We start from the raw sequence: 12,472 nt of genomic DNA on the forward strand, positions 1-12,472 counted from the left end.
CACTTATAGCTTAGAAAGTACAAGAGTCCTGGCATTTAGTTTATTTTATTAAATCCAGGTGTTCTAGGAGGCGCATTGTGTTTCTGTTCTGGCTTTTGGTGCTGGAATATCTCAATATTTACCTCGGGTCACCTCTTCGATTTGACTCTTAAGATTTCAAACAGAAGTTCCTATAGCTACCTTAGGGCCCCAGTAATGATCATTATTCACTGGAATTCCAGATGGATCAGAGCTAAATATATAGATTGATTTAGAAATCTGTAAGAAAAATTCTAATGAGAAAAAAATAGAATAGATTTATGAGAGAAGACCTTCTCTAAAATGACAAAAATACGAAAGTCGTAAAGTTCAAAACTTGACTCTAATTTAAAACTGCTGTGTTACGAGAGATGCCAAAAGAGATGAGACACTGACTGTAATCAGTAATTTAAAAACTCTGTGGGCAAAATGGTCAGATTTTTCACTACCGATATTGTTCTGCGCTGTGTTCGTTGAACCAGGGCGAACTTCCAGTTGGTCACTTTTAACGACGCTGAATCCATTTCAGACTGGGAACCAAAAACAAGAAAGAAGCAAACTTAGGTAATTAGGTGTGTCATCTGCAACATAAAATTACATTTTATTTACCAAGTTTGGTTTGATTGGATAGAAAGTTGATTGAAGAGTTAAGAGTGAAATATTAACTTCTTTTGTTAACGGAAGGAGTGCTTTGATGAGTCACATCCCCCTGTTGACTGGAGGGGATCAGAGGTTAAGACTCGTGTGTGTGTGTGACTCACTGTACAGGGGGTTCACTCCTGGACCTTGGACCTGCAGTCAATAGCTCTGGTAACAACACCTTGAGTTGATTTCTGATTAACAAAGTCAGAGCGCCAGCTCCTCTGGTGAACAAATCAGGCCCCTGGAAAAAAGTGAGTGAACTTAACTCTAGTTTTTGAACCACTGCAATAAATTCAAAGTACATTTGGTGTATTGCAGTTGACGAATAGGGGTAATTAATAGGACTTTTTTTTCTGATAAGCACATGAATGCGGAATGAAAAAGACTCACATTCTAACATACTTTCACAGCAAAGTAAGTCTAAAGAAGGAAGTGCTTTATAGTTACTCATCTTTATTTTGTATGTTTTCAAAGAAATGTCATGCTACGTGACTTTTTGCCTTTTTTAGTTTTATTAAGTAGAATTATTACAGTTCAACTGCACATACACATTATATTGCATGTAAATACATGTATACAATACACTGCACTTTTTTGTAGTTTACATGTGTATACTAATTATTTTTTCTAAGAACAGATTAGATCTTTAGCTTTTTAAACTTACATAGTTGTCGAAGGAATAAAGCCAACTACAACATGCTACATGATTTTTAAAAACGCCACCAGCACAGCTTCATCATTATTAAAGAACAAAATAAAACTAAAATCTATCAAAATTTAGGTTGGCAAAGAATCCAAGTATTTTTATGAAAAGTACTGCACAGCCCTCCATGCTTCATGTGGCATCTGGAATGTATAGTTTTTATTTACTATTTGCAGAAGTACTTCCAGTTCTTTGAGTTAAATAAATGTTTTCCTCCCTTTGGTCTGAAGTTGAGGCTGTGTGGCTTTTCTCTTATTCCCAGTTTTATTTATCTTTTCAGAGTGTTTTCCATAGTGTGTTTGGTTTTGAGTTTTGACTGCCTTGGCATAAAGCGTCTTGCTTGTTTTCTGTTTGGTTGGTTGAAGATATTTATTATGTATTTTTCTTTCACAAGTAAGCATTAAAAAGAAAAGTTTTATGATGGGAACTTTCAAACCTGTTGAGAAGCAGAAAGAACAATGTAACAAACCCCATGTACCCATCAACAGGTTTTGGCAAGTATCCATATTTAATGAGTATCTTTTTCATAGGGAGGTGGGCAGAGTATTACTAATGAGACAATGACAGTAACGTGGGACAAGGTTGTACCAGTCAGAGAAGAGAATTCCATTTCAGTTGGCCTAAAAATTTGAATTATAAACTCAAGAAAGATTCAAGTAGCTTTAAATACATAAAGTTACTAAAACGTGGCTAACAAAGTATTGCTTAATAGAAAGTGAATAGGACATACGTTTAATCATGTTATTCAGCCCATGCTCTTATGTAGTCTTGAGTCACCTTAAAATCATTTTTGGGTGCAGGCAAGGGAAAAATCATGAATCAAATACTCTTTTTTATTGTTACCTGTCACTGCCAGAGGGTTCATTTTATTTTCTCAGGTAGACTTTAAGAGCAGAAACCGAGTCTTTTTTCTTTTAATATTTGCTTGCACACTTTTTTTTTTTTTTTTTTTTTACAAATTAGCTTTATTTTTTGTTGTATTTAATTATTTTATTTTGACAGAGGGGGAGGTAATTAGGTTCACTTATTTATTTTTAGAGGAGGTACTGGGGATTGAACCCAGGACCTCATGCATGCTAAGCATGCGCTCTACCACTGAGCTATACCCTCCCCGCTCCAGAAACCTCTGTCTATCCCAGTTTCTTGATTGCTTTATAGATAGGCAATAATTTATTTACTCATAATACTTTCTAAGTATTTGCAAATTCTTAAAAATAGTTTATGAACTTAAAGTTTTCTTCGTCTTGCCAACATTATTAATTTTATAATAAACTTTCTTCTGAGATTATTTATGAAAAGTAAACCTTACCCTGATTTTATGAAATTAAAAAATTTTTTTTTTTACTATTTTATGAATTAGTAAAGATTTAATGATAGCCACAGCAAGAACAGGTATCATTTTTTCCTTGCCACCTGCAAGGTTCCAAACAACTTCATGGAATCCTCACACCGACCTTTCGAGGAAGTTTTTAAAAAAAGTAATCCCCATTTTGTACAATGAACCTGAGATTCAGGGAGGAAAAGTCATTTGTCCAATGTCACGTGGCTGGTATTTCCTAGGATTCTTGAACTTTTTTTTTTTTTTTTCTGTTTGGGAAAGTGATTCCTGTACTAAAATGTTCAGGGTGTTAAGACCAATATTCTTCATCTAACCCTTAATTTTCTTTCTTTTTGTTGATAGGCTGCTGAATTCAACCAATGGAGTGACGTTCTATTTATCATACAGTTTCTTCTTTCCTGTTTTTTGGGGTAAGAAACCGTAGATAAGAAGCAGCTCTGGTCTGTGGTATCTCTTGACAAGTCAAATCAAAATATACGTTCTGTCTGCTCTGTCAGAATCCCTTTGTCTGTCTTCTCCAGCTTTTTCTGGAAAGTACCCTCGCAGCAGAAGAGTAGATGGGGACCCGTGCTAAATATACCTCCACAATTTGATGTCGCCTGATGATTTCTGAAAGTTAGCTTGAAATGAAGTCATCTGGTGTATCAGATTCAAATGTTTCATTGTCTTTGTCTCAGTGCCCCAAGTTTCCCCAGATCCTCGCCTCACGTAAATATATGGAAACAACCATTTTCTGTGCACCACATCTGTTATATACAGGGAATTTTCTGAGGAAAGATGTCTAGGGCAATACATTGCCCAATAATTTTAGGCTTTTGTTCTTAAATTTTTCCTTAGGGATATCTTCCTGTTGTAAAGCCATGCAGCTTGTGTCTTTTTATATTTTCCCCAAACTCGAAAATGCCTTTGCACGAATAGATTACTGTATCCAACCAGTAAATAATCCAAAAGCTGCAAAAGAATGTGCAGGGCGCATAAGCCACGCTCGCTTCTTCCCCGCCTTGTGGAACTGCAATTTCCTCTCCAGAAGCCGCCGCTGTTTGAAGTCTTTGGAGCATCCTTCCTGGACTGGGCTCCATGCGTGCACAGCACCTGTGTCTTTTCCCAGAAGAAAGGGTCTTTGAATAACTGTCTTGGAATTACTTATCAAAAGATTTTTCCAGTAAAGAAAGATAAATTTCCCCTTATTTTTTTAAACTACTAGTACTATAATTTTTTTTATGTGTAAATGAACTAATAGGACAATTCATAATCACTTTGATCAACACACTTCAATTTTCAAACTTGATTTTTTTTTTTTGGTTGGAGTAAATAATTAGGTTTGTTTGTTTGTTTGTTTGTTTATTAAGTGGTGGTTCTGGGGATTGAACCCAGGACCTCCTGTATGCTAAGCACACGCTCTACCACTGAGCTATGCCCTCCTCACCTCAAATTTGATCTTAATTGCAGTAATGTGGTCACATACAGTAAAAAATATTTATATATATCCTCTGGGGTAGTAATTCTCTCTCTTTAACTATCTGATTTGATGTTTAACCTGTTTTTGAAGTTTCCTTTTTTAAAATATTTTTATTGGGGTATAGTTGATATACGATATTATATAAGTATCTGGTGGACAATGTAGTGATTCACAGTTATTAAAAGTTATATTCCATTTATAGTTAGTATAAAATATTGACTATATTCTCTGTGTTATGCTGTGTATCCTTATTTATTTTATACTTAGTAGTTTGTACCTCTGAATCCCCTCCCCCTATCTTGCCTCTCCCCGCTGGAGTTTTGATTTTGACAATTTTATGTTTTATTTGTAAAAGCTCCACAGTGTGTTTTCAAACTTATGTTTATTCTTAACATTCTCTCATTGGTGATCTTTGTGGCTGTACCTTTTATTTCCTTAAATATTACACACATAGCTATTCCATATTCTGTATCTGATGATTCTAATATTTGCAGTTCTTAAAAATCTAAATATGTAGGGGGAGGGTGTAGCTCAGTGGTAGAGCGTGTGCCTAGCATGCATGAGGTCCTGGGTTCAATCCCCAGCGCCTCCATTAAATAAATAAACCTAATTACTCCCCCCACCCCCCCAAATATGTAATTTGTTGCCTAAATATGTAGTTTGTGACTGTCATTATGATTGCTTTCTTATGTATTTGGTGACCTGTCATCTGTGAGCATATGGTTCAGTCTTAGTCAGTCCTGTGGACTGAAATTGGGAGTTTGAGAAACCTTCCTGCAGGGACAAATTGTTTTTACTCTGGCTATAGCCAGGTGTGCCCATCAGCTGGACCGCTTCAGTTCTTTTTTCAGGGTCTGGGCTCCGTGGGCTAGTGTCCCTCCTCACCTGGGGTTTGGCCCAGGGCTCAGTCTCCAGACAGTTCTGTTTTGCAGCGGCCTCTGCCCTGAGGCGCCCTCGTCCTGCTCCTCCTGTCTGCTGCTCAGACTCCTGCCCGCCTCTGCCTCCTTATCGCTCTGTACCCAGTTCCTCCCTTTTTCAAAGCACTTCTGCGCCTCTTTCAAGACCAGCCATCTCTCAGAATAATGTGTCCTTTGCAGGCATTGGTGGTTTGGCGAGGGGCGAGCACTGAGCCCTCCCGGTACTTAGGCAGCTGTTGTTGGATGCCTACGTGCAGTAAGGCTACTGATGGTTTTCCCCGTTGTGGACTGAGAACATTTAACTTTGAAAAAAATCTACTAAGCTGTGTTTGTGAGTTACCCTTTGTCAAACTATCTTTTTTTCCCCCATTCCTATTAAAAAAAAAAAATTTCCACCCATATCACACAAACTCAGACCAGCGACTTGCCCTGCCTGAGCCCACGTTCACCTATGAACAGCGGAGCCAAGTTTTAGTTTTTCCTCTTGTCATTGTAAACTTGATGAGATACTGTTTTTGTTCTGTTTTGTTTTTTTCACTTGTACTTTGCCGTTCAGCTATTCCATGAAAGAAACTGAGAAGTAAACCCTCTGATGTCAGCCGTCTGCAGCGAGTGATGTTGGGGGACAGTGCCTGGATGTGAGCTGTCACTTCTGGGGGCTTCTTTGTCAGAGTCTTGACCCCATCTGTCTATCTCTCCATACACTTTTTCCAGTTGATAACATGCTTTCTAGAAAACAAACACAATCTTGATGAAAGTTAATCCTGTATTGTTTTATCAGCAGTCACTGTGCAAATGAAAATGACATAAAGGCACAGTAATTATAAATAATCAGTAAATGATGAAAACATTAACATTTCAGACTCCACAGCTCGAAAGAGGATGAAAACGAAGTAGCTGTCCATTTTGTAAGTGGGTCTTTTGAGGATGCTGAAGTCAGCATCATTCCAACAGATGAGTGCCTGTGTTCTGGAATCAGGTGGCCTGGGTTTGAATCCTGGCTTTGCCACTTTTTTAGCTCTGGGTCCTTGGACAAGTTATTTACTATCTCTTTAGGAGCCTCAGTTTCCTCATAGTTAAAATGGGAACAGTGAGCCAACATAATGAGCAATTTATAAAGTGACGTTATGTGGATTGAATGATTAAGAGCACTTAGTACAGTGGTAGACACAAAGAAAATACTCAGTAAGTATTAACTGTTGTTAATATTTCCATTTCCTGAGGCCAACCTGTTCAGTTTGGCTGTCCTCTTTCACCCCAGACAGATTCGTTTCTATCTATAGCCCATGGCTTCAACAGTTTTTCTTTTAATACACCTCCTTTTCCTTCAACGGTCAAGTTTTAATTCTGAAACTGCTCTAGAAGGAAGCTTCAAGTTGAGCCGGGTGGATTTTTCAGAATCCTGCTTTCTTACAGTTTCTCACTCAAAGGACACTCTGATCAGTGGTGTCCTTTTTGCTTCTTCGCAGTAATTGAAACCATTCTAAGCTTCTGAGCGCATCCTTGGTTTTCAGAACGGTTGGCACTGAGCTCAGACTGTGCCTTCTCTCCGGTTCCTGCTCAGGGACCTTCTCAGGGTTCACGTGTGCCCATCTCAACCCTGGACTGCAGAACTTTGTGGTTATTTTCACTGCTTTCAAAGTTGCATTTCAAACTTGCTTTTTCTGACCATCATACCTCTTTCCCGAGTTGAAAATATAATTTAAAAAATGATAACACTTAAAAAAGTGTATGTGAATAAGCCAATGGGATTGTGAAAAGTGCAGACTGTTAACTTCTCTTTTGAGTTGTGGTGAAGGACTCAGCTTTAAGAAGTGCTGTTTGTAATCAAGAGTTTGTAAATAAGGCACATGATGGAGTGAAATTGCATCAGGCCATTAAACTGGATTGTGGGAGCCACGGTAATTTAATGCAGGCAGAGGTAAAATGAGTTTGAAATTTAAGTTGACAAGCCAGATTTTTAAAAGCTAGCTCTGCTGGTCTTTTTTAAATCTTGCCAAGAAATGACAGGTTCCGGTTCATTGACACCAGCAGCTGATACCAGCCCTCAAGCCCTGGAGGAAATTATTCTGATCCGTTTCTGCCCCAGGAGCAGCCTCTTTGAAGCAGTTAATATATTCCTTAATAGAAGCACAAAAGTAACAATTTTCCCTACTCACCGCATAAAAAATGTTCTATTCTTTGAACCATTGCTGATACTGCCAAAATGTGGGGTCCAGGAGATGACAGGATTCTGCCGATTGCTTGGGCATCTTCAAGAATGCAGGTGTTCCCATCATTTCCCAACAAACCAAATCTTGGTGTAAAACCGAGATCATATTTACCCCACGATTTTGGCTTCCCTGGAGCACCACTGAGGTCTCGGGTAGGAGTGAGTCCCTACCAGAGATGGGCAAGATGAGATTACTTGAAGTTCTTTGAAATCTGAAACCAGAGAGTAATGGGCTTGGGCACCATTGTGGTTGGTGGAAGGAGTGTAACAATGCCTTGTATTATTTGAACGTTTGTGTTGGATTTGCATATGCGCTTGTACGTAGAATGGTAACCAGCGACAGGTTGTACACGAAGTCATTTGAGTTCTGTTTATGACTGCCACGAATGTGCCATCCAGCTTCGGGTTAATCAGTTATTTTTCGTGTTATTTTCAGAAACAGGAAGAAACCTTTGAGCAGGGGTTCTGGTCCAGGGGTTTTCGCATGGGCACCTCCCTCCCTTGGGGCCCTGGCAGCCAAAAACACCAGCTGGCATCTGTTGTCCGAATAAATGTGGATTGCACATATGTGCCATTATTTTTCAAATGTACATAGATGGTAAATATGATTTAAAAGTACGGAATGGCAGAAAGCTACTGAGAATTCAGCAATGCTTTTTATTTATTTTTATTTTTTATTTATTTATTTATTTTTCTTTTGGTGGGGGAGGTAATTAGGTTTTTTTGTTTGTTTGTTTTGTTTTTTAATGGAGGTACTGGGGATGGAACCCAGGACCTCATGCATGCTAATCATGCAGTCTACCACTGAGCTACACCCTGCCCCCGACAGCAGTGCTTTTAAATGTCTTTGCATTTTGTTAATCCCCGGATGCTAAAATCAAAGCTGTCATGTGGAGGTTGACATTTTTGGTGTTAAAAGTGGTTTCCTTTGGACTGACTTAATGGCGGGTGTTTTAATTCAGAAACTTGGTCTTAGCCAAAGGATTGTATAGGTACATATTTGCATACGTTTCTTAGAAAAAATGTTTTGACGTACTCCTTTTGATCCCAGTGATTTCACAGTTACCCTCTCTGGGGACACCCAGTGGGTGTGCTGGGAAGTGCAGCCTTTCTATCTGCGGAAGGTGGCTGTTCCTGGACCAGATGCCATCTGGTTCTTAGGACTGCTGCGAGTTCAGACTCCCGCGGGAGGCCGGGAGGCCGGAGACAGGGACTCCTCCCCTTCGCTCAACCCAGCTGGTGGGGGCGTGTCCTGGGCGCCCGCACTTACGGGAGATGGATATTGGCCAAGGTGGTTTCACTGAAGTGTAGCATGAAGAAAGCCTTGCATGATTGGAACCCTGGAGTAGGAAGGTTTAAGCAGAAATACACATAAAGGACGTCCCTGGTTGTCCTGGGTTTAAGGCTGCGCTCCAGGTTAGGACCTGCAGAAAGCTTTCCCGAGTCCTGGAAACTGGAATTGGGATCCCTTCCGTGAGCTGTAATCTTTATCATTTTATTAGACCCGTGGCTCCTCCAGGGTGGGGATGCTGTGGGTTCTACGCTCTTGCTACCCAGGCCCAGCCGTGCAGGCACCCAGCAACATCAGGCTGAGTTTTTTAATCTTTTCATTTTATGCATGAGTAGGATTATTTACAGTTCCTTGGGACTCTAAATTAATGTTGAATTTATTAAAATTGTAAAAATAAAAAAGTAGATTTTTCTCGAGCCAACGTATAAATGCTATTGCTATTGCTCTATTTATAAAGCTAGTAATTTTTGTATTACCATAAGAATATTTACTTTCATTATTCGATCAGTAGTTTGTTAACTCAAGTGTAACTGATTGAAATCTCTTAAACAATTTACTGTAAATCAGTCTCATTTACAACTTAGTGAATTAAAAAAAAAACTAAACATTTAAAATGGGACTCACAAATTTTATTTACCTGACTTTTCACCCCAGCAGTTCCAAGCCCTAGTGAGGCCCTAGGGAAGCTAACGGACCAGGTTGCTTTACAAGTCTGAGCAACTCTTTGAAATCTAATAAACCAGACTTGGCAATGCGGTAAATCAGCTTCTTCTAAACATTTGAATACTATGTACAGACTTAAGAATGTCTTATTCCTTTCAAATGAAAATTGCAGATTTGATATCAGTTGTACGTTTCAGATACAAACCACAAAGGCCAAGATGTTGGATTCTCTTAAGTTGTCAAATTGTTGTAAATACCTTAATAACAAAGATACATGTTATTCTGAAGACTGCAGAATCTGTTTGCAATTGAGTTGAGTCCCTAACTTAATGTAAAATCTTGATGTGCGTGGTCTCTAATATTTTTTCTCTATCATCCCTGGTAATAAACATACTCAGGTCAAAAGCGGTTCCTGGACTGAATGTCTGTGATCTAGATTCTGTTACTAACAATCAGGAACTGGGCCTGGACCTCGGACTAGGCACTGAGTTGCGACAGGAGGCGTCTCCCTGATCCTCCTGGGCTGAGCCTGTTCTTAGCGTACAAAAGCTCGTGCCCTCCAACTGGGGTTTAGCTTTGAAATCCGGCACATCTTATGCTCTCTCGGAATCTTTGCAGTTTCATTCTCAACCAGTTTTGGGGGGCAGAGCCAAGACGGCAGAGTAGAGAGACTCACGGCTTGCGCCCTCCCACAAGTCCACCAAGAATTACATCTACAAGCCCACTGAATCGCACGGAACATGTACTGAACCCTGGCAGTGTCTCTCATTTCATTCTCAACTGGTTTTGATTGTTACCTCTTTCAACATTGAATCACCTGATTTCAGTGGATGAAATTTTGTCCCCCACTTAGGACTAATTTCATTTACTACTTGAGTGAAATGAATATGTTTCTTGATCTCTGATTGGATTCTGCATTCTTTCCTGTGTGTGTGTGCGCGCACGTGTGTGTGTGTATATATATATATATTTTCTTATCTGGTGCTTGGTCACGATTTTGTAGTCATTTAATTGACAGGTGTCAATATACCGGTCAGTTTGAATACCTGTTGAATTAACTTTGGTCATAGGGTACAGGAGTCGTATTGGCATGTGGACTCCATTATTTAAGTCTTCCTTGTCTAAAGCCAGCAATCGCTCGGCTGATCCTTCCCTGCTGACACCAGTGGTCCTCAGCACTGGCAGAACTTTAGAATCACCTCTGGATCTTTGATCCTGCACACGGCTGGGGCCCCATCTCTAACCTGTTGAAGGGGACCCTCTGCCAGGCGTCATCGTGTTAAAAGTGCACCAGGTCATTCTGATGCACAGAGAGGACTGAAAACCACTGTTGGAACATAGCTGTTAAACAAAAGATTTCAGATCATTAAAAAAAAAAAATCTCTTTGTCCTTAACTGTTTGGGTGGAAACACTAACAGGAAATGCACAGACAAAATGAAAAGGACACCTAAGGTAGAAAATTCGGCTGATGCATGACTGGACCATTTTCCCGTAAAAAGTCCGAGTTAAAAAGGAGATTTTTGTTTTGTTTTGTTGTTTTTCTAAAAAAATTTTTTATTGAAGTGTTGTTGATTTACAGTGTTAGTTTCAGGTGTCTAGCAAAGTGATTCAGTTACACACATACATACATAGATTTTCTTCTCAGATTCTTTTCCATTATATGTTATTGCAAGAAATTGAATATAGTTCCCTGTGGTGTACAAGTCCTTGTTAAAAAAAAAGATGTTTTAAGATGTAGGTTTTAAGATCTTTATGTTCTGTGTTTCTTTTTTTTCTTTTTATTGAGGTCTAGTCAGTTTACAACGCTGTGTCAATTTCTGGTGTAGAACACGGTGCTTCAGTCAGACACGAACGTACATATATTCATTTTCTTGTTCTTTTTCACCATGAGCTACTGCAAGATATTGAATACATTTCCCTGTGCTATACCGTTGTGTTTCTTTCTTATTTGTTCAAAGTACCAGTGTGTCTGTCCCTTGCTGCCCCTTCTCGCTCTGCTGCTGTCACGCAGCACGGTGTCTGCTTCCTTGCCCCAGGTTTCTGCTGATGTACGCCACAGTTCTGTGCAGCTACTACAATTCGCCCCTGACGACAGCAGTGGTTGGAGCCATCAAGGTAAGTGGCTGAAGACTTAGAACGCACAACCGAATTGGGGGATTGACTCTTGGGCTTCACTGCTGTTGGCAGGGGTGCAGTAAGGATGGAGGCTTGTGGTATTTCCAGCTGTGCCTGCGATGATCCCTTCTTATGTCTTCTCCTAATCCGTACAACGAAGGGAAAACTTGCTAATTTAAAAGGAAGAGACAAATTAGGACTTTCAAATTGGGAGTGGTGGAAGGGATGGTCTGGGAAAACCAAGTGAAATAGCTGAAAAAAATTCCAAATTTCTGGGCTAAGATCCCTTTGGGCCTACAGTTTTCTGGGAGAACCTGTTGACTGAGAGAATCCTTGGGAAGAACTGTTTTCACTCAAGATCTGTGCTCAATTATAAGGCAGCAAACTCTTGGGTTGGGGTTTATGTTGCAGGTGTTTGTACGCGCACTCACACGCACACACAAGTGAATAGGAGGCTGGGGGTGTTCGAATTCTCTGTGGTTGCTTTGTTTCTGTGTTCACATGAACTCCTACAGCGAGTGAATGCTTCAGCAGTAGACCCTGTCTGTTGTCTGCCCAGGGACCTCCGAGAATACACTGGACAGAGAGGACAGCTTGGAATTGATCAGATGCCTCACTCTGTTCACGTTTAGGGCTAATGTGATTAAAATTCATTACCCAGTGATAGTAAAGAGATGGGATCTGGAAAGCTGATTACAACTCAACTCCTACATCTTCTTCCTGTGTGCTAACTGGAAGGGCGCGTGGATAATGTGGTTTCTGTGGTTATTGTGCCCTAATTTACTTCGTTTCTTTATGAAGCCGTATGTAATGGTTTTTATCCACTCATTCAATATTTCACGAACCCCTACTGTAATACAAGACAGTGAAAAGTAACTGAAATCTTTAGTTTCAGATTTCAATATATATATATATTTTTCCCCTTAAGGTTTTACTTTTAAAGTCACCAATCCTCTCCCTTTTCCTGCAGAATGTGTCCGTCGCCTACATTGGGATGTTAGTTGGTGGAGACTACATTTTCTCGGTGTTAAACTTCATCGGGTTAAATATTTGGTAAGTGGGATTTGTCAATGCGCTCATTTTAGTAAAACGGGAATATTTAAAAACCTGGC

The 12,472-nt window shown here is 39.7% G+C and overlaps 1 protein-coding gene across 2 annotated transcripts in view; it reads left to right on the top strand.

Moving 5' to 3' along the window:
* The window catches only part of SLC35D2 (solute carrier family 35 member D2), a 45,147-nt gene that overhangs the window by 31,446 nt on the left and 1,229 nt on the right, over nt 1-12,472 (top strand). For both annotated transcript variants that reach the window (XM_064490103.1, XM_010974855.3), the window contains exons 9-11: nt 3,045-3,112; nt 11,282-11,360; nt 12,331-12,413. In XM_064490103.1, coding sequence (XP_064346173.1) covers nt 3,045-3,112; nt 11,282-11,360; nt 12,331-12,413 — 230 coding nt within the window. The remainder of the gene's footprint in view (nt 1-3,044; nt 3,113-11,281; nt 11,361-12,330; nt 12,414-12,472) is intronic.

This window comes from Camelus dromedarius, chromosome 10 (assembly GCF_036321535.1).
Source record: "Camelus dromedarius isolate mCamDro1 chromosome 10, mCamDro1.pat, whole genome shotgun sequence".
Taxonomy (NCBI): Eukaryota; Metazoa; Chordata; class Mammalia; order Artiodactyla; family Camelidae; genus Camelus; species Camelus dromedarius.